The 22,325-nt window shown below is 39.5% G+C and overlaps 3 protein-coding genes across 4 annotated transcripts in view; 1 reads left to right on the forward strand and 2 right to left on the reverse strand.

The window, feature by feature from the left end:
- Nucleotides 1-864: 864 nt before the first annotated feature.
- LOC144973902 (uncharacterized) lies at nucleotides 865-2,500 on the reverse strand. Its single transcript, XM_078916788.1, has 3 exons — nucleotides 2,418-2,500; nucleotides 1,628-2,016; nucleotides 865-1,433 (listed from the first exon to the last, which is right to left on the reverse strand). Exons 1-3 carry the CDS (start codon nucleotides 2,498-2,500, stop codon nucleotides 865-867), a joined length of 1,041 nt encoding a protein of 346 aa, XP_078772914.1.
- Nucleotides 2,501-5,335: 2,835 nt separating this feature from the next.
- The window catches only part of LOC144972646 (tRNA-dihydrouridine(16/17) synthase [NAD(P)(+)]-like), a 79,761-nt gene continuing 62,771 nt past the window's right edge, over nucleotides 5,336-22,325 (forward strand). Inside the window, exon 1 of one of the 2 annotated variants that reach the window (XM_078914123.1) lies at nucleotides 5,336-5,496. The gene's annotated coding sequence lies outside the window, so the exon portion shown is untranslated. The remainder of the gene's footprint in view (nucleotides 5,497-22,325) is intronic. The other variant, XM_078914124.1, reaches the window with a different exon arrangement.
- LOC144973903 (uncharacterized) lies at nucleotides 10,654-11,271 on the reverse strand. Its single transcript, XM_078916789.1, has one exon. The coding sequence runs from the start codon at nucleotides 11,269-11,271 to the stop codon at nucleotides 10,654-10,656; it is 618 nt and encodes a 205-aa protein (XP_078772915.1).

Consider the following 22,325-nt stretch of genomic DNA (forward strand, 5'->3'; position numbering starts at 1 on the left):
ACATGCTGCAGCAATAATCTAAGAAAGAAGCGCCCCCCTTCTGCTGGATGGGCGCTGTACATTTTACCGATTGCCAGGCGGTTTCTCTGTCTCTTCTTCCAAATGCACGTTCTACTATCCCACGTGTAATGTTCCGGCATATCAGTATACAGTAGAGTATTAGTCTCACGGTTTATTGCATTCTCCTTAAACCATGCTGCTAGTGTGGTGTCTTTCAGTCTCCTTACAGCTTTTTTCCGCATGCCCTTCTCTGTAAGTTACAGACTGCTGGTTTTCCAAGTGCAAAGCTAAACGTTGGACTGCCGGGTATCGGTGTTGCATGTCAAATTGGAATAATCTCCAGCAAGATTCACTTGCTGAAACATAACGTGCATCAACAAATCTCCTAATTTCATCATCTTGTTCCCCTTGGAATTCTACCATGACTCTATCATGTCCTTTGTACACATACTCATACATGTATTTCACCGCTTTTATGCTGTTGCACACCTCAAGATTGATATGTGCCATATATCTGCTGAGGAGATACGGGTTATATGGGACAACCCATCTATTTTCAAGGGCAATTCCTCTTTTGAAGATTGATTTTCCATCATTACGTCTCTGATACAGGGGATAAGTGGAGTCTCACTGAATGATTTTGGAAATCTCTTTGAACACTTGCCATCTTTCATGCATGGACTGTTGGGATTGGCCAGGCCACAGGGACCATGCATCATGTGTTTTGAAACTAAATTTTGTAATGTTTTGTTTTGTGGAATTTCTGCACACACCAACCTATCAATATCTTGAGTAGTTATGGGTTTGGCACTGCGATCAAGGATAATCAGGATGTGAGAATGTGGCAGGCCTCTCTTTTGAAATTCAATGACCTTCCCATATGCTAAGACTTTGCCAAAAGTTCTTTTTAATTATCTCTTCCATCAATGCCCCTAATTTCATTTTAAAGACCCTTGCGACTAAATCTGGTCGGTCTGCAGCTGTTTGTTGTGAATGCAGTTCATTTGTTATCTCTGGCCAACATGGATTACAGGTCACAGTAAGGAATAAGTCTGGTTTACCATATCTGCGAACAATTGACATTGCATCTTGGTATAATTGGAGCATGTTTCTTGGACCCCCTGTGAATGAAGATGGTAAAACAATTTTGGTCCCTACTGTAGCTCCATGTGCGTCACCTCGATACACTGCATCCACCAGTCCTTGATACAATTCTGCTCGTAATGACTGTTGATTAAATCGAATGTATTGCAGGCGTTGCTCTTCAACTTTAGCATACTGATCAACACAATATTGTTGCAGGAGACGACCTCCGTACAAGATTACATTAAAACTATCTCTCTCCATAAGTCGATAAGCATAAAATAATGATGGACTGACCTGACCGGTTCGCTTTCTGTTGAATTTAATGTTGGGCACCCAACCTTCTTCTCCTTTTGGAAAGAAGAGCACATAATGCAACGGATCAAAGTGAGGATGTGTTTCACTGATACGCATAATTGACTGTTGGTTTGGATGGTCATCTGATTTGCGGTATAATACAATATCCCTCCGGTTACAACAGTTGATAGGGTTATATTTGGGAGTAAAACAGCAACTTCTGAAGCAGTCGGTAAATTATATCTACGGGGATCTTTTGATGAATCTGCTCGCAGCACCATTCTAATATCCTTCCCTTGATCTCCAGCATCTTCAATAGCTGCAGCGGCATGCTTATATAATTCAACAAAGAGACTAACAGTAGCCATGATGGTAGCTATAGTTGTCAAAATATCAGTATTACGACTTCTATGCCAAAAAAGCCTATTTTGAATTTCGTGTTCAGTGTTATAAATGTAAAGTTGGGCAAATTTTGGTCTATCATTATCACTGTTGGGTTGAATATGACCTATTCTATGGTAGACGGTACCACTAACTCGGAAACAATATATCCCAGGAGGCAAGAAATCTTCGTGTACATCCAAGGAGGCGAATGCAAACATAGAATTGTAAGCACGGATGTGTTCTCGAAACTGCCTAGAATTTGTGTCGTTACCCGTGTAAAGACTCTTTATATTATCCGGAAGGGGTTGTAAGGGTGCCAGTGATACTTCCCCGTTGGCACAGCATAGCGAGGTTGATTCACCGTGCCATAGTTTTGCTGAACAAAAACGACAAACTTTGTTCATGCGTCCTGTGTTGTGTGGTGAAATAAGAGGTATTGTAGTTGTATCCTGTTCTTGATCTGCAGCTGATGTAATTTCCACTGTTTGAGCTACATTTTGTTGAGGAGCAGTTTCTGTATTATTAGTATTAGTAGTAGAAATAGCGGAAGTAGTAGTCGTAGTAGTATTAGTAGATCTAGTTCTGGTTCGAGTTTGAAGTGGAGATAAGACATGAGTTTCTTCCTCTTGACCTGGAATGTGAACTACTTCTACGTCAATGCTGTGTGGTTCTTCAGCTTGGCGTACACATCGGCCTGAATCATTTTCTTGATTAGCTTGATTACGATTAGATGCATATTTTAATATACGTGCTTGTCGTCGCTGCCATGCTTTATTCGGCATGATTTTGGTTTATCAGTCAGTAGATATCTATATCAATACGTCCCAAGTCTTTACCACGCTTTACTTGGGAGGCCTTCCGAAAGCCCCTACAAAGGGAAACAACTTTAATAATATATTCCCTCAACTAACCCAAAGAAAAAATTCAACCTAGTACCTTTAATTAACCCCAATAGGAAAAACAAACACCCTAGTACTTTAATAAGACTTATGACTAACCCTTATATGAAAAAAAGATCCTCCGATCTCGAGCTAACCCTTATAGAAAAAATGATGACAAATTGAATAAATAAACGCCTGACAAAAGATCAAAGGTGAAAATACAAATTTAAAGAATACTGGGGATGTAGGAGCTTTCGGAATGTCTCCCCTTTACTTAACTTATGGAAAAACAAACACCCTAGCACCTTTAATAACACTTATGACTAACCTCTCGAGCTAACCCTAATAGAAAAAAACAACTCTCGGACTGCTTTGCACCACCTTTCAATACTTAACAAATCACAATGGCGGCCGAAAATCAAAACAATGGTCAAATTAGGAAATTTTAAACTTTCACAAATCTATCAAGGTTTGTTCTAGAGTTTTTAAAATGCCTGACAAAATATCAACAGTGAAAATACAAATTTAAAGAATACTGGGGATGTAGGAGCTTTCGGAATGTCTCCCCTTTACTTAACTTATGAAAAAAAAAACCACCCTAGCACCTTTAATAACACTTATGACTAACCTCTCGAGCTAACCCTAATAGTAAAAAAAAAAAGAATCAAAATGGCGACTGAAATACCTTCATGTGATCAAGTGAATAATATCACTATGAATGCCACGGTTTGCTGAAAAATGCCAACACACACACACACACACACACACAAGTATACACCACACACAACACACACACAAACATACACACATACACACACAAACATACACGCAATTAGAACAAAACTGATCACCGCTAAATCAACAACACAACGGAAGTAATAATAATACTTGATGTCATAAATAGATGACGCAAACTGACAACTTTTTACAGTGACGAAATTGGTTGATTTTGGGACTGTTTAGTGTCGTCGGTACGTATTTTATGATATCTTGTGACTCAGCGAACATTCAAACTGACTTTAAATTATAAAAGGAAATCAAGTTATCTGTTTATCTATCTGTAAAAAATACATTTCTAATTTTCAAATCTTTCAGTAGAGTTGTGCACCTTATCAATTTTTTTATTGACTCAAATAAGCACAATGTTCTCCACAATGCTAATTTTTTAAAAGAAAGGATTACGAAATTGTAATTCTTATTAATACTTAAATGATGATGATGATGATGATGATGATGATGATGATGATGATGATGATGATGATGATGATGATGATGATGATATATAATAATAATAATAATAATAAGAAGAAGAAGAAGAAGAAAGAAAGAAGAAGAAGAAGAAAGAAAAAACAACAACAACAACAACTACTACTACTACTACTACTACTACTACTACTACTACTACGACTACGACTACTACTATAATAATAATAATAATAATAATAATAATAATAATAATAATAATAATAATAATAATAATAATAATAATAATGATAAGAAGAAGAAGAAGAAGAAGAAGAAGAAGAAGAAGAAGAAGAAGAAGAAGAAGAAGAAGAAAGAAGAAGAAGAAGAAGAAGAAGAAAGAAGAAAAACAACAACAACAACACTACTACTACTACTATACTACTACTACTACTACTACTAACTACTACTACTACTACTACTACTACTACCACTACTACGACTACGACTACTACTATATATAATAATAATAAAATAATAATAATAATAATAATAATAATAATAATAATAAATAATAATATAATAATAATAATAATAATAATAATATTGTGGTTGTTTATACACAATTAAACTTACTTAATTTGAAGTTTTCAATTTGGCAAGTCTGTGGAAGAAGACAAAGTTAAGACTGCCCGGGGTGGAAAGGGGGGGGGGGGGGGGGGGGGGGGGGAGGCCTCGTCGAAGCACAGCCGTACTCGAGGCCAGTGATCGATGTGAAAAGTGACAAAATAGAACCTCACTTGGGCAAGCAATACTAAAACTCTGATCTCCTTGGAAAATTCATCGGTTTTGATAATCACAAAAAATTCTAAAGGACAAGGAAAAATTAAAAATAGATATAAATGTTAATTTTAAATTAATTGTAGAAACATTATTCTCGGTGTGGCCAATTTTGACCAAATTGGCCAGGCCAATGGCTATTTCACAGCCACGGTAAGAATCTCGTCAATGTTTGATAAATCGGTTTCGAGAATTGAGATCTATTTCAGGCACCCGGTTTCGAACAACTCTCAATCAAGATTTTCCGACAGTAAGTAAAACACTGTAAATGATATTATTAAGCCGTTGAATTGCTATAAATTTTATGCCTGCCCATTTCTGATGATGCCGATAATAGGCTCGGTATCGAAGTCGTCACTATCGATTAAGGTAAGTATAGATAGAATGCGCTTGGCCAAGGAGTTCACAACATTGCCATCCGGAAGTATAACGGACCAACACACAAACTCTGTGTAACCATGAACTTTTATAGTCTGGTTAATACAGTTTAGTGAGAATAACTCACAAACGCGGATGGCAAAAACCATAACAAAGGCCTGAGTGACGTCATCTGCATACTATCTATAGACGATAATTGGTCCTTTTAAAATATTTTTATTTCCGGTGGACTGAATACACAGTTCCTTATCCTTTACCTCGAAAGAATATTGCGAAAACATTTTTCACGAGGATTCATGAGGGGAAGTAACTAGTCTCTCCAAAACAAATGTCAAATGAGTAACAACCAACAACATGGACATGATGTAAACACACTGACACAAGATAAACAACGCCGAAAGGGATTTTTTTATATTGCTATTTGGACTGTCAAAGTCAAACAAATTAAACAGTAGGTGTTAACTTTCCTCACCTTTTTGTATATATAAAACGTAAGATCCCGGAAAATGCTTTCATTTTGATAAGAGGAAGCCGCTATTTTCACCGTACGGTGAAAATAGGGAGTTAAATAGAAATTCTAAATGTACCTCACACACTTGAAACCAATGTCATATGAAAGAGCCGGCAATACAGATTACAAAACAGTTTGAATTTTGTTTCTATCTTGATTAGAAATGTAGTTACGGCAGTTCAAAGTCTGAAATTCCAGACCGATTTTTACCCCAAAATTACCATTGCAAAGTTGTGACCGAAATCGCGTGATGTTAATAAAAAATGGTTAAAACAGTCAATATGGAGTTCTTATCATATATTGTATACCAAAATGTTCGTCTTATCGAAGACAATGCATTTACATTAATAAAGAGGAAGATAAACATTTCAAATTAACACCTACATACTATGACGCAAATGTTACACAATTAAAAACTCGGCTAGACGTGAGAAACAATTTGCTATATCACTTCTGGATTTATCTCCAATATCTCACTGAAACAATTGCAAATAATTACCCTCTTTTAATTAATACATAGAGAATAAAAAAGGGTTTGAGAGTATTTAAATGAAAAGATATAAACATGTTGTGTAATGACATAATGAGTTTTTTTTTTACCTATGACTATGGCAATTTAATTGCATATAAATAAAATGGTAGATTGAAAAAGTTCAAATAAATTGAAACAGATTCCCTATTATAATTAGAAGGAAAGTTCTGGCTTTTAATACTTTAAAAAATTCTGCTAAACACTTTGGGTTTATTGCTATTACATCATTTGAACTGACAATTAATATAATTTTATCCCCCCCCCCCTTCTCTCTCAATGTATAGGGGTGTCAAAACTAATAGAACTTCTTACCATAATAATGATTAAGGCTAAGGCCTTTAGAATATGGATACAAATGATAAACATATCTAAACATATGGGAAAGAAACTTGATGTCTTGATGGCAAAGTAAAATTAAATTAAATTAATGCAATTGGTATTTTTAAAATATCGATATTTTTAATATCGGATTTCACAAAGAGAAGAAATATACAAACTTTTAAAACAAAAACTATAAAATGCCTATAAATAAAGTTGGAAAGTATGTATTCAAAATAAAAATATAGTAAATAATAGTACTGAAAATATTATGGACTAAATTAAAAATAATAAATAGCTAAATTTAAAATATCGATATGAATATCGATATCGCCCGGCAGCCATGATGAGAAGATAATGTAAACAAGGCATTTCGGCGCAGAGTTAAAAGGTGTCTGCCCATCGATATAGAGCCCTGAAATTTGGCATGAATAAAGTTTAGATGTTATTCTAATAACAAGCGTTTAAATTTTAAAAACACACGCGGTAAATAAAAAAATAAAAGCTAGCGATGCCTAAATGAGCCAATAAAATGGAGATAAAAAATATAAAGTGAGTAGATGTGACTCATATATAAGGGAACAACACAAAACAAACAACGTTTCGGCCCTTGGCCTTCGTCAGGAGACAGTAAACAAAAAACACAAACAAATATGTAAATTTACAAAATATCACATTTTGTCAAATGTGGAAATAAAGTTAATGTGAGGAAAGGGCGTCGAGTGTTGATGCAAGAAGTGGCGCGAGATAAGGAGAGAAAGGGGGGGGGGGAAGAGAGAGAAAGAATGAGAGAGAGAGAATGGAGAGGATGTGTATGTGTATATGTTTGTGTATGTGTGTCCGTGTGCGTATGTCTGTGTATGTGTATATATAGTAAAAGTAACTGCAAAAAGGTCTTTAAAATGGGGATGGGGGTGAGAGAGCGATTGATTGGGTAGTTAGTATATTATGCCAAATATATATCAATGAACAAAATGAGAGGAGGAGAGATAGGTAGATAGAAGGAGATAGAGAGAGAGAGATATGGATAGATAGAGAGAAAGGGAGAGAGGATGTAAGTTTCCGTGAGTGGTCGATCTAAGACTGGTAGAAGGAGTTAGTGTGTAGGTAGATATGTATTAAGGTAGAAATGAAGGCGGAGGAAAAGGTAAGAAAGAATAGTTGTAATTTTAACGTAATTTGGAGAGACTTAATATCGGGGGGAAAAAAAAAAAAAATTTTTTATTTATTTTTTTTTTTGGGGGGGGGGAGGGGGGGGGGTCTTTTTATTAGAAGAAAATGAAAGAGGTGAGAAAGGGAAAAGAAGTAAATTTGAAAATGAAACTTATTGAATGGATGATGATGGAATCGTTGATCCGCAGGATTGGAGAAAGAAATAAACACAAATAGAATGGGCTTATGCAACCCGAATGAAGAAATTAAAACTGGTAGAGTTGGAGATGGTCAAGTGGGGATGGGACGGTGAGAGGGAGAGGGCACTGAGTGCGAAGGACGAGTGAGCAAGTAAAATGGGCGTCCAGGCGAGTCCTAGATTCTAGTGGTGGATGGAGAGATGGATAGAAGGATGGGGATGGGGGAATGGAGGAAGGAAGAGTGAATGAGTGAAAGGAGGGATATGAAGAGAGGAGGAGTAAGGTGGAGGATTTTAAGAGTGTATAGGAGAGGGTGACTCAGACTAGCAGTGGTTGACTATAGATTAAAATAAATACATAAATAAATAAATAGATAAATGAATAATGATAGTACTGATGGTGATAATGAAAAACCGGTAATAATAAATTATATAGATTAAAAGGTCATTATTGCTGTGACCACCTTGAACAATACTCTTTATTGATAATGATCCTAATATTAGTAATAATAATAATAATAATAACAATAATAATAATAATAATAATAATAATAATAATAGAATAATAATAAAACTAATAATAGTAATAGAAATAATAATAGGAATAATAATAGAATAATAATAAAACTAATAATAGTAATAGAAATAATAATAGCAATAATAATAATGATGAATATGATAATAATAATGATAACGATCATAATAATAATAATAATGATAATAATAATAATAATAATAATAATAATAATAATAATATAATGAGAATAATAATGCATATATATATATAAAATAGTATTGATAATAATAACGATAATAATGCTAATAATAATCATAACAATAATAATAATAATAATAATAATAATGACAATAACAAAAATAATAATAATAATGATAATAATAATAATAATCATAATAATAATACTAATAATAATACTTGTAACGAAACTAAATAGAAACTGGAATGATTTTTCAATATGTTACGTTTATGAGTGACCACTGAGCTGTAAGAATTATTCAAGTGAAGGAGGCAGTAGCAGGAAGGCGAGGCATTGGGAGAGAGAGAGAGATTTTTTTTTTTTTTTAAAGGGGGGGAGGGGGCGTCGGGTTGTGGAGTTTGAGAGAGAGGGAGAGAGTGAGATAAATTAGATATAGTGTGGGGCTAGATTGTTTGTATATTATGATAAATTATGGTGGAATGCCGCACTGGACTGCACCCGAGTCCAGATGGAAAGGAGCAGAGGAAGTGGCAGAGGTGAATAAGGGCAGTATTTGTACCAAACACTCTATGTGAATTGCTTGGTTGTATAAGACCGGGGATGGGCGGATCGAGGGCGGAAGTAGATGAGATGTTGGCATCATAGGGTCATAAGTCAACTTCATAATTTGATTGAGGAAAGATGTTTATGGATGCTGGGATATTGAAATATGGGTCAAGAGTCGTGAGCATGTGTCCGTTCATGTTTGGAGGACCTTGAAACCGGAAGAAACTGACAGGAAAAGTGGGGAGTAGGAGAGGGATAGGGAGGGCATACGCATATGCACACGCAAATACACACACACAGACACACACACACACACACGCAAATACACACACACAAAGAAGCAGAGAGAGAGAGAGGGGGGGGGGGAGAGAGAGAGAGAGAGAGAGATTGAATTAGAGGGAGAGAAATGAATAGGCAGATAGCTATGTGGATAGATAGATAGTAATAATGGTATTTGGATAGATGGATGGATAGATAGTTATATAGCTAAATAGATAGATAGATAGGTAGACAGATAGATAGATAGGTAGATAGATAGATAGATCGATAGATATGTGGATAGATGCATGGATAGATAGATAGAAAGATAGATAGAGAGAGAGAGAGAGGTAGATAGATGGAGGTGAGTGGTTCAATGGAAGGTGGGTGGGGGTACTGATAAAGGGTATCGGCGGGGAGGATGGGGAAGGGGTCCAGAGTTAGATCCTAAATGTGGAGGCTAATGTTGATCCCCCGTGGTTTTAGAGTGCCCAAGTCAACGATGAGTTTCCTCTCCATAATATTGCGAGTATGAGTATCTGAGCAGTGTCGGAGTGCAAAGACTGACATGTCAGATTGACTGTGCCCAGTAGAGTTGAAATGGTCAGAAACAGGTACGTGTTTCTGTTGAGATGTATCTCTCAGATGTTCCCTAAATCTATCAGCCAAGCGTCTACCCGTTTGGCCAATATAGAACATATTACAGTTCCTACAGTGTATGGCATAGATGATGTTCCTAGAGATGCAGGTGAAGGAGCCGCGACTGGTCCATTCACGTAAGTGGAAATGGAAATTTGTTGTTCTAGTAATATAGGGGCAAGTTAGGCAATTCCTACTACAGGGAGACGTGCCCAAGGAGGTTGGGGGGGACTGTCTAAAGCGGCTGTGTATTAGTCGGTCTCTAATGTTACGATCTCGGCGATAGACAATAAGGGGAGGGTGAGGGAAAGCGTGTCTTGTAAGTGGGTCCTGTTGTAGAATATTGAATTGGGCTTTTATGCTATTGGCTAGTTGTTGGTTATGGGGATGGTAGGTAAGGATGAGTTTGGGACGATCTGTGGTTTTGTCTTTGTTATTTCTTGTGGTGGGATTAAGGGCCCGGGATCTGGAGATGGTGTTGACTTTGTTGAGCGCTGTGCGAAGGATATGATCGGGGTAGTTCCGGGCTCTGAAAAAATCAATGAGTTCTGTCGCTTTTACTTTGAATGTTTAGTCCTGGGTGCACAGGCGTCTGAGTCGGAGGAGTTGCGAAAAAGGAATAGAGTTTTTACAGGGTATGGGGTGAGAACTTGAATAGCGCAGGTAACAGTGGCTGTCAGTGTCCTTGTAGTGGACAGAAGTACTGAGGCAAAAGGGGGTTGCATATATATGAATGTCTAAAAAGGTGACACAGTGCTGGTGAATTTAATTTGGGGATGAAAGTTGTTGGAAAAATCAAAGAAGTTGGTTAGTTCTGATTCTGACAACACAGTGATGCCAACAATGTCGTCGATGTACCTCAAAAACACCTCAGGTTTGGGACCAGGGAACGAATCCATAATTTGTTTTTCCAAATACCCCATGAATAGGCAAGCATAACTAGGTCCCATTTTTGTGCCCATGGCCACGCCGCTTACTTGTTGGTAAAACTTGCCATTAAATTCAAAACTGTTGAGGTTCAGGACAAGAGATGTTAACCTAAGTACTGTGTCAACCTCAATATCTGTAGGAGGATTTTTGTCGAGGAAAAATTTGACTGCTTTAAGGCCATCAGAGTGGGGAATAGAAGTATATAGGGATGAGACGTCCATAGTGAACAAGAGGCGGGGCTGGGAGTCCGAAATGGTATACTCTTTAAAAATATTGAGGGCATGGTTGGTGTCCTTGACATAAGTGGGAAGTTTTTGCACTAATGGTTGGAATATCAAGTCAAGTAGATCAGAAATTCTTTCTGTAGGACATGAGCATGCAGAAACAATGGGCCTACCAGGAGGAATGTCTGTTGGGGTTGTCATTTTATGTATTTTGGGTAACAAGTAAAAAGTGGGGGCACCAAGATCGCTGGTAGGGATGACAAGATTATGCACTTTGGGTGGTAGGAGTCGAGTGTTTATTAAATCTTTGATAGTCTTTTGGACATTGTATTTCACTGTACGATTAATATCAAAATTCGGAGGCGGCGATGTTTTTCTTGTCTCACTTTCTTACTTTTGCTCCTTCTTTGAGTGTACTAGGGTCATATATCTTTTGCATTATTATTCTTATTGATTACTTTTTTTATATTTACCCAATATGCGATTGTAGCACTGTGAAACATTTGCGGTGATGGGTCTTATGGCGATTATAATTTTTACTATTCAATCACATATCCTTGCCTCTTCATTTATTTACTCTTATTCTTATCTATTCGTATTTATTTATTTATTTCCTTTATCTATTGCCCATTTATTTATTCTTTTATTTATTATATATTATTATCATTATCATTATTATCATGATTATATGATTATTATTAATATCATCATTATTATCATTATTTTTATTTTTATTATTATTGTCATTATCATACATATATATATATATATATATATATATATATATATATATATATATATATATATATATATATATATATATATATATATATATATATATATATATTAAATTATTATTATTATTATTATTATTATTATTATTATTATTATTATTATTATTATTATTATTATTATTATTATTATTATTATTATTATATTATTATTATTATTATTATTATTATATTATTATTATTATTACTAATATTAGGATCATTATCAAAAAAGAGTATTGTTCAAGGTGGTCACAGCAATAATGACCTTTTAATCTATATAATTTATTATTACCGGTTTTTCATTATCACCATCAGTATGATCATTATTCATTTATCTATTTATTTATTTATGTATTTATTTTAATCTATAGTCAACCACTGCTAGTCTGGGTCACCCTCTCCTATACACTCTTAAAATCCTCCACCTTACTCCTCCTCTCTTCATATCCCTCCTTTCACTCATTCACTCTTCCTTCCTCCATTCCCCCATCCCCATCCTTCTATCCATCTCTCCATCCACCACTAGAATCTAGGACTCGCCTGGACGCCCATTTTACTTGCTCATTCGTCCTTCGCACTCAGTGCCCTCTCCCTCTCACCGTCCCATCCCCACTTGACCATCTCCAACTCTACCAGTTTTAATTTCTTCATTCGGGTTGCATAAGCCCATTCTATTTGTGTTTATTTCTTTCTCCAATCCTGCGGATCAACGATTCCATCATCATCCATTCGATAGGTTTCATTTTCATATTTACTTCTTTTCCCTTTCTCACCTCTTTCATTTTCTTCTAATAAAAAGACCCCCCCCCCCCCCCCCCAAAAAAAAAAAAAAAAAAAATCCCCCCCCCCCCCCCCGATATTAAGTCTCTCCAAATTACGTTAAAATTACAACTATTCTTTCTTACCTTTTCCTCCGCCATCATCTCTACCTTAATACATATCTACCTACACACTAACTCCTTCTACCATCTTAGACCGACCACTCACGGAAACTTACATCCTCTCTCCCTTTCTCTCTATCTATCTATCTATCTATCTATCTATCTTATCTATCTATCCTATCTATCTATCTATCTATCTATCTATCATCTATCTATCTCTCATCTCTCTCTCTCTCTCTCTCTCTCTCTCTCTCTCTCTCTTTTCTTCTCTATCTTCTTATCTTCTATCATCATCTTTCTATCTCCTTCTATCTACCTATCTCTCCTCCTCTCATTTTGTTCATTGATATATATTTGGCATAATATACTAACTACCCAATCAATCGCTCTCTCATCCCCATCCCCATAAAGACCTTTTTGCAGTTACTTTTACTATATATACACATACACAGACATACGCACACGGACACACATACACAAACATATACACATACACATCCTCTCCATTCTCTCTCTCCTCTCTCCTCTCTCCTCTCTCTCTCTCTCTCTCTCTCTTCTCTCTCTCTCTCTCCTCTCTCTCTCCCTCCCTCATTCTTTCTCTCTCTTCCCCCCCCCCCCTCTCTCTCTCTCTCCTTATCTCGCGCCACTTCTTGCATCAACACTCGACGCCCTTTCCTTACATTAACTTTATTTCCACATTTGACAAAATGTGATATTTTGTAAATTTACATATTTGTTTGTGTTTTTGTTTACTGTCTCCTGACGAAGGCCAAGGGCCGAAACGTTGTTTGTTTTGTGTTGTTCCCTTATATATGAGTCACATCTACTCACTTTATATTTTTTATCTCCAAATAAAAAAATAAATGCATTTGAAAATTGCCAAATTTTAACTTCATATAACTTTTGGAATTATTAATGGATTTTTCCTTAATTGGCACCATTTAAAAGGAAATTGAAAGACGAAAATAATGATACCAAAATGTCTGCGATTTTCCCCCAAAACGCGAACGGCAATTTCCAGTCACAACTTTCCTATGGGCGAGTTGGGTCAAAATTTGACTGCCACTGCTGCTGCTCACTAAACTGCCTAGTGAAAATAGTCTGTCATGCTATTTTCACCGTACGGTGATAATAGCCTGACCGTGTGTAGGAGGCTATTTTCACCGTACGGTAATATCTTGGTGAACGATTGATGATGATAGTGTGGGAGACTTTTTTCACCGTCCCGTAATATTATGGTGGACGATTTTCAGTGTACGGTGATAATAGAATGGGAGACTTTGTTCATCGCACCGTAATATCTTGGTGGCCGATTTTCACCGTACGGTGATAATAGTGTGGGAGACTTTTTTCACCGTCCCGTAATATTTTGGTGGACGATTTTCACTGTACGGTGATAATAATGTGGGAGACTTTTTTCACCGTACTTGACTTACTTGACTTAGATGCCTTTCGCGTCTCGACCGAAAGATCGGGTCGCCTTGGCTGTTTCCAGTATTTCCTGTGTGAGGTGTCTCCAATATTGCCGGTCCTCTGCTAGGGTTCTCAGATTTTCAAGGTCCCCTGCCGTTATGAGACTAATGCTTTGTCCAAGTGTTGTGAGGTTTTTGTTTAGGATCACAGGGAGTGTTGTGATCGGTCTTCCTCTGAAAAGGTTCCCGTGTTTTTGGAAGTATCCCGACATGGCTTGGTTTGCTGGTATGTTTTTGTCCCTGCGTAGTATGTGACCGAAAAGTTGCCATCGTTGTTGTAAAATGTCAAGGGAGATTGGTCTTTCTTTTGTGATCTTATAGAGTGATTCATTTGAGATCTTTTTGGGGTATTTGATGTCCAGTACCCTTCTTAGCTGTGTGCGATGGAAGGCATCCAGATGTTCTTCTTCGGATTTTGTCAACGCCCAAGTGCCGCAGTTATACAGAAGTACCGGTTTTACAAGAGCATGGTACAGTTTCAGTTTGGTTTTTCTCTTTATTTTGTCACCTCTAATCCATACATTGGTGAGTTTACTGAGTGCGGTGTTTGATAGCTGTTTTCTTCTTTGTACATCCTCGGTGTCTCCAATTAGTGAGCCGACTTTCTTTGTTCTTTTCCATTCCTCTTTGTTCCTCGATATTGTTGTAAATTTGGTTTTATTGGCATTGACTTGGAGGTTATATTTCATGAGGGTATTTTGTATGATGTCTATATTTGCTGGTGTTGATCCAATAAAATCGACATCATCTGCATAGGCGATTTCTCTAGGGATTGCATTCTCAATATGAGTCGTTGGTTTTGGAATGACTTTTCGAACTTCTTTCAGAGCGTGTTCTAAGTATATTGTGAACAGAATCGGGCTCAGACTATCTCCTTGGGGGGTCCCGATGTTACTTTCGAACTGCGTCTGTTTTGTGGCCCCGTATATCCTTGGTTGTATCTTTGTGTTGCTGAGGAGAAATCGGATTATTCGGAGCTCGTCTTCGTCTACTATTTCTGTTAATATCTCCAAAAGTTTTCCTCTGTCGATCGTATCAAAGGCTGCGGACATATCGATTCCTGTTATTGTTATGGATATGTTTTCTTTGAGTGCCTTTGCTGCCAACCATTTATGTGTCCATACAACGTCCGATGTGCTTCGGTCTTGGCGAAACCCGCTTTGGCTATGTGATAGATATTTTTCTATTTTCGGTCTAATTCTGTTGAGGACAATAGTTGACAGTGTTTTTCTTATGGTATTCAGTAATGTTATTGGGCGCAGGTTGTTTACGGGTCCTTTCGTTTTTCCTGGTTTTTGTATTGTAATTAGGACACCGCTGTTTATGTCCCAGTCTTTGTGTGTTGAGAATGTTTTGTTCATTATGTTTGCAATGCTCAGATCCAGGGAGAGGGTACCGCATTTCAGCAATTCAGCGGGAATTTCATCTTCGCCTGGGGATCTGTTATTGTTTAGGCACTTTATGCTATTTCTAACTTCAGTTGTTGTGATGCGGTTGTTTAGGTCTCTAGGGTTTCCTGAGAAGGGCGATATTTGTGAGACTTGTTTGTGAAATTTCTGCTGGAAGTGGTCAGTTATAATGTCAAGGATATCGTTGGGATTTGTTGTCTGTTTGCCAAATTTATCCTGTAGTTTTGGGTTCTCGAATGGTTTTCGGTTCAGAGATTTCGTCGCTTTGAACATAGACGATGCGTTATTTTTGGACTTTTCTATGTCTTCCACTTTTTTGTCTAATTCCTCGTTTCTGTGTTTTATTGTAAGTGATCGAATTGAATGCAGTATTTTGTTTCGTTCCGTTTTCAGGTTTATTATTTCTTCCGAGTCTTTCGTGTTTTGTATCCTGATCCTAAGTTCTTTTTGTTGCCGCGATAGATCGTTAATAGCGATGTTAGGCGTTCGATTTGGTTTGTTCTTAGTTGTATTAATAGAGCCTGCACTTTCTTCCCCCGCATATTTCATTGCCGCTTGCGTCTCTTTCCATTCATTGTTTGGATTGCTGTTTTGCTTTATTTTAAATAGACTTGAGTTAAGTTCATATTGGTAATGAATGCGACATTCTCGCTCATTTACTATTTTTGCCGTGTTTATTTTGACTGCCGTTTTACCTTTCTGTCTTCGTTGTCTGTACACATTTATGTTGAAATTCGTTTTTACAAGTTTGTGATCGGATGTTAGCAGTGTACCACCGTATGATCGCGAGTTGGTTGAGTAGTGTTTATGGCGGTCACGACATATGATATAGTCTATTTGGTTGTGTATTGTTATCATTTTGTCTTGGGTTTGGTCTTTCCTTTGTCCTACCCATGTTGTTTGGTGTCTTGATGGGTGGTTGAAAGCACTGTTTGTTATGAAAAGTTTTCTCTGTTCACAGAACTGGACTAATTTTTCTCCGTTATCGTTACGTTTTCCTTTTGAGTATGATCCTAAACATAGTGTGTCACTGTCGAGACGTTTTCCTACTTTGGCATTAAAATCTCCAGCAATTATTAATATTGATTTGTTTCCTATTTTGTTCAGTGTATCGTCTAGGTCTTTGTAAAATTTATCAGTTTCCTCTGGGTATTGTTTTGCGCGTTGACTTGTTGGTGCGTAAACATTTACGATTGAGATAGTGAACGTCTTCTTATCATGATCGTCTTTATTATCGTTATTCTGGTTCCTTGAATTGATCTTACACTTAAGCTCAAGAACACATATTCTGTCCGAAACATTCCATTCGTCACTAGTCAAATCCCTGCAGTTTTTATTTATGAGAAATCCACATCCATAGTGAGGTGAACTGGAAGCAAAGCACAGCAGTCTGTGACCATTTATTGTTTGGTCGACGCCATCTTGGATCTTCGTCTCTTGTAAAACAACACATCGATTTTATAACTTTCTAAATCTTGACACAGTTGTTCCTTTCGAATGTTACTTTTAATAGATCTTAAGTTAAAAGTTCCAATATTAAGATTAGTCCACATCAGGTAAAAATTAAAGATTCCACACAGTGAATAAATGGAAACATAAGACTATCCACTGAGCCGAAGCTCAATGTCAACAGGTGTCAGCCATGTTTCCGGTATTTCACCGTACGAATAATAAATATCTTTGTGAACGATTTTCACCGTACGGTGATAATAGTGTGGTAGTGGTAGACTTTTCACCGTCCCGTAATATTTTGGTGGACGATTTTCAGCGTACGGTGATAATAGTGTGGGAGACTTTTATCACCGTATGGTACTAATATTTTGGTGGACCTTTTTCACCGTACGGTGATAATAGTGCAGGAGACTTTTTTCACAGTACGGTGATAATAGTGCGAGAGACTACATATGTGACCCTTCGCCTCAAAACGGTATAAGTCGGGTTGGTTAAGATGTTGAAAATTGAATTTATGACCAGAAATATCAGACTTGTGTTGAGTTTATACGATTTATTGAGGAGAATGGATACTATATTTTGGGGTTATAATGCCAACAGTTTATATTTTTGACCAGTTTAACATTTAATTCGGTTTTTAAGCATCTGGTTTGTTCCGACATAATACCGTTTTGAGACGATGGGTCACATATATTCATTATAATGGTGTGGAAAGCTATATTCATCATACAGTGATAATAGTGTGGGAGACGATTTTCATCTTACGGTGAAAATAGCCTGACACACTATTTTCACCGTACGGTGATAATGGTGTGGAAGGCTATATTCAGTGTACGGTGATAAAATAGTGTGGGAGACGATTTTCATATTACGGTGAAAATAGCCTGTCACACTATTCACCGTATGGTGATAATGGTGTGGAAGGCTATATTCAGTGAACGGTGATAATAGTGTGGGAGACTATATTCACTATAACGGTGTGGCAGGCTATATTCACTGTACGGTGTTAATAGTGTGGGAGACTATTTTCACCGTACGGTAATATCTTGGTGGACAATTTTCACCGTACAGTGATAATGGTGTGGAATGCTATATTCAGTGTACGATGATAATAGTGCGGGAGACTACATATATTCATTATAATGGTGTGGAAAGCTATATTCATCGTACGGTGATAATAGTGTGGGAGACGATTTTCATCTTGCGGTGAAAATCGCCTGACACACTATTTTCACCGTACGGTAATAATGGTGTGGAAGGCTATATTATTCACTGTACGGTGATAATAGTGGGGCCGACTATTTTCACCGTACGGTAATATCTTGGTGATAATAGTGTGGGAGACTATTTTCACCGTACGGTCATATCTTGGTGGACGATTTTCACCGTACGGTGATATATGTGGGAGACTTTTTTTCACCATCCCGTAATATTTTGGTGGACGATTTTCACCGTACGGACGGTGATAATAGTGTGGGAGACCTTTTTCACCATCCCGTAATAATTTGGTGGACGATTATCAGCATACGGTGATAATAGTGTGGGTGACTTTTATCACCGTATGGTAATATTTGGTGGACGATTTTTACCGTACGGTGATAATAGTGTAGGAGGCTTTTTTCACCGTACGGTAATATCTTGGTGGACGATTTTCACCGTACGGTAGCAGCTTCTTATGGTTCACACTATTATGTTATGACGATCGACCCAATCAGCAAAGTCCGGTCCGCATTCGTGCACCGTCGCGAACCCGCCTGGTAGCATCGTCACAACACACCTTTCGACTAGATGCTCTGACGTTTCGGGTTCTTGCCCACAGCGTGGACACATTGGACAGGAAGTTAGACCCCACTGATGTAACGTACCGGCCGTTAGGCAGCTCCTCGACTGAAGCCGATTCGCAGCTACCCAGTGTCTCCTCTTACTGGTATCAAAGCCTGGCAACTTCTCACCAAGCTTAGAGGAGTGTAGGTCCCCGCCCCCACGAGGGATTGAATTTGTCCAAACCGACTTCCATCTCGTATGTGCAGCTCTGTCCGTAGTCAGGGATTCTGCGTACAAGGGTTGCCGGGACTTAATTCGGCTCGAAACGGGGGCACCGTTCATTATGCGCATGAGAGGGGTATCCCATTCCCTCTCTCTTTGATCTTACTTTGCCAGTTTCCCGTAATGGTCTCCCTCCGGACATCGGGGGGCTGGATCGCCGCCATTATCGGGCCCCATTCTCTAGGGGTTGTTGCTAGCGTTCCCGACACTATGTGCATCGACTTGCGAAGTTTTACATCCACCTTCTCAACGTTTCGGCTTCTACCCCACACTGGAGCGCAATACTCCGCGGTGGAATAGCATAGTGCCAGGGCGGATGTTCTCAGGAGCGCTTGGCTAGCGCCCCAAGTCGATCCCGCCAGCTTCCTCAGAAGACTATTCCGCTTCTCTATCTTCCGGGCAACCCCTTCGAGATGAACCCGATAGGTAAGACTGCGATCCAACGTCACCCCTAAATATTTTGGACGCGGCTCATATGGGAGTGGCTGGTCCCCGACTAGGACATTCAGTTTACGGGTGTGCCAACCACTGCATAAGTGAAATGCAGTGGCCACGGTTTTTGAAGTGTTCATCTTCAGGTACCACTTGTCAAAGTAGGATTTGAGTCTGGTGACGTCCTCGCTGAGTACGCTCTCGAGACGGGTCCACACTTTACTCTGAGTAACGATTGCCCAGTCGTCTGCGTATCCCAGCCTCAGGGAGGAAGTGTTCGGCATATCGCTAATGTAAACGTTAATCAACATTGGCGCAAGTACCGACCCCTGAGGGACCCCATTCTTCAATTTCCTTACTTTGCTCGTGACGTCTCCCAGCGCGACGTGGAATTGCCTTTCCCCTAAGATCGAAGAGAACAACTTCAAGGTCTTTTTGCACCTTATGATTTTTGCAAGTTTGAGCATTAACCCATCGCACCAGACCGTATCGTACGCCGCTGATAGGTCTATAAACACAGCACCTGTTTGCTGTTTTCTCTCGAACCCGTGCTCAATATGCTCTGTAAGGGCAATGACCTGCTCCGTGGTGCACCTCCCTTCCCTGAAGCCTGCCTGCTCGGGTGGCAGGGCAGCGTCTAGGACCGGCCCCCATCGGTTTAATAGAACACGCTCCAACAATTTGTAAAGACAGCTCAGCAGCAATATGGGTCTGTAACTGTCTGCCTCCTTCGCCGGCTTCCCTGGCTTCAGGATGGCAACTATCTTCGCATGCTTCCACACTTGTGGAAGCTTTCCTTTTGCAAGGATGTCAGACATTGCCTCTGCTAGCCAGGCCCGTGCCCTGGGGCCCAGATGCGTCACCATATCGGGATATACACCATCTATCCCTGCTGCTTTGCCGTTCTTCACTTCGCTAATGGCTGCACCCACTTCTCGGGGACTGAACGGGGCCGTCCAGTCCGACTCCTCCGCAGGTAGCGAGTCCAAAATCGTACGGTACGCCTTGCGGACACCGCGCTCAAAAGCCTGATTAGGGACCCGCTTACTACGGTTCTTAATGTTCTTGGCAATTGTGTCTGCCTCGCATTCCGGTGCAGCCTTCGCGAAATTCCGATCTGGGTCCAATTTCTTTATCAAACGCCAAGCGTGGCGGCTGGAGTGTGTAAAGTCGAGACTTTCCACGGTCTCCTGCCACCGTTGCTTCCTTCCCTCTGCCAGAGACTGAAGTAGTCTATCGGCTGCGTCCTGGGACTGGGTCTGCTGGTACTCTCGGTACAGCTCTTCCGACTCTGCTGTCCAGCAAGGGGTGTAGAATTTCCGTTTGCCCCGTGGAATAGAGCGTTGAGCGCTTTTAACCAGTAGCCTACTGTATCTGGTTATATTCTTGGACTTGGGAGGAATGGCAGGGCAGACCTGCTCGATATAGGAACTGAATTCCTCCCAGTCAGCCTTCCTGAAATTCCATCTGCAAAGTGGGAGAGACTGCACCCTCGGTATTGTCACCCCAGCTGTGACAAGAACCGGCCTGTGCTGGCTATGCGGAAAGTCCCCGAGGACTGTCCGTTTCACCTGCAGCGGTTCAGCGTTCGCGCCTTTCGTTACGAGGGTGAGGTCTGGAGTATACTCCTTCTTATGGCGGGTACCCCGGAAGGTACCCTTGGCTGTAGGATCGTACACTAGGTGTAGATCATTACAGTCCATCCATGAGCGGAGTTGTCTTCCTGCCTCGTTGCAGTCTCGGTAGCCCCATTCGTGATGGTGGCTATTAAAGTCTCCCAGACAGATGGAAGGATGGCTGACCACCGGAACCGGTGGTGTAGTCCAAGTCGCTCTAGGTGGTTTGTAAATATTATGCAAACACAGTCCACCTACTTTCACGGAAATTCGGTTCACCCCATTGCTGTCCGTTACGCTCTCAATGACCCTTACCTTCGATGGCTCTTTAGCGTAAACGCTAACCCCTCCTTTGAGCCTCGAAGTGTCCTCGCGTTGGACCACCGTATAGCCTGGGATCTGGAATCGGGAAGATTGTGCGCCTGAATAAAGGTGGGTCTCCTGTAACAGGAGGATATCTACGCAATGAACGGCCAATAGCTTTGATAAAAGCTCATTTTTTGCCATACTCTGGCTCTCGACGTTCAGGGACAATATACGCATCAGTTCGCCATCCCCGCCGTCGCATTTTCCGATCGGCAGGCCGCGAATCGATTGATGCATGGGACGTTTGCTTTTTTCTCGGACGTGCCGACGACCCTGGCGACATGAACGCGGTATTATTTGGCTAGGCGGCAGACCGCTTCGCCATTGACGGGACTGATTGGGACTCGACATAAGGATAATAGTGTGGCGCCCGGGATAGTGGGCTGCTATTCGGGCACCGGGTTTGGATCAAATTTAGTCACACACCGGGGCGAGCAGCTCATGTGGCTCGTTGGCTCGATACCCGGGATGGTCTCGTGACGGTCGACGGGGATTTACACCTTTGCCCTCCCGTGTGCCTCAAGCCCCCTCACCAACTGCAAGGTAAAGATCCACGAGGGGGACCGTACGGTGAAAATAGCCTGACACACTATTTTCACCGTACGGTGATAATGGTGTGGAAGGCTATATATTCAGTGTGTGGTGATAATTGTGTGGGAGACGATTTTCATCTTACGGTGAAAATAGCCTGACACACTATTTACCATATGGTGATAATAGTGTGGGAGACTATATTCACTATAACAGTGTGGCAGGCTATATTCACTGTACGGTGATAATAGTGTAGGAGACAAATTTTTACCGTAAG

The sequence above is a fragment of the Berghia stephanieae genome, chromosome 5 (genome assembly GCF_034508935.2).
Source record: "Berghia stephanieae isolate SIO BIC M18660-M18661 chromosome 5, UCSD_Bste_1.3, whole genome shotgun sequence".
Classification (NCBI taxonomy): Eukaryota; Metazoa; Mollusca; class Gastropoda; order Nudibranchia; family Aeolidiidae; genus Berghia; species Berghia stephanieae.

Excerpts from the sequence above, each read along its gene's own strand:
- LOC144973902 (XM_078916788.1), bottom strand. The coding sequence starts at position 2,500 with ATGCATCTAATCGTAATCAAGCTAATCAAGAAAATGATTCAGGCCGAT. Across the intron at positions 2,017-2,417 it reads AAGAACCACACAGCATTGAC|GCAGTTTCGAGAACACATCC; the intron begins GTAGAAGTAGTT and ends CACAAATTCTAG. Across the intron at positions 1,434-1,627 it reads AGATTCATCAAAAGATCCCC|GAGAAGAAGGTTGGGTGCCC; the intron begins GTAGATATAATT and ends TCTTTCCAAAAG.
- LOC144973903 (XM_078916789.1), bottom strand. The coding sequence starts at position 11,271 with ATGACAACCCCAACAGACATTCCTCCTGGTAGGCCCATTGTTTCTGCA.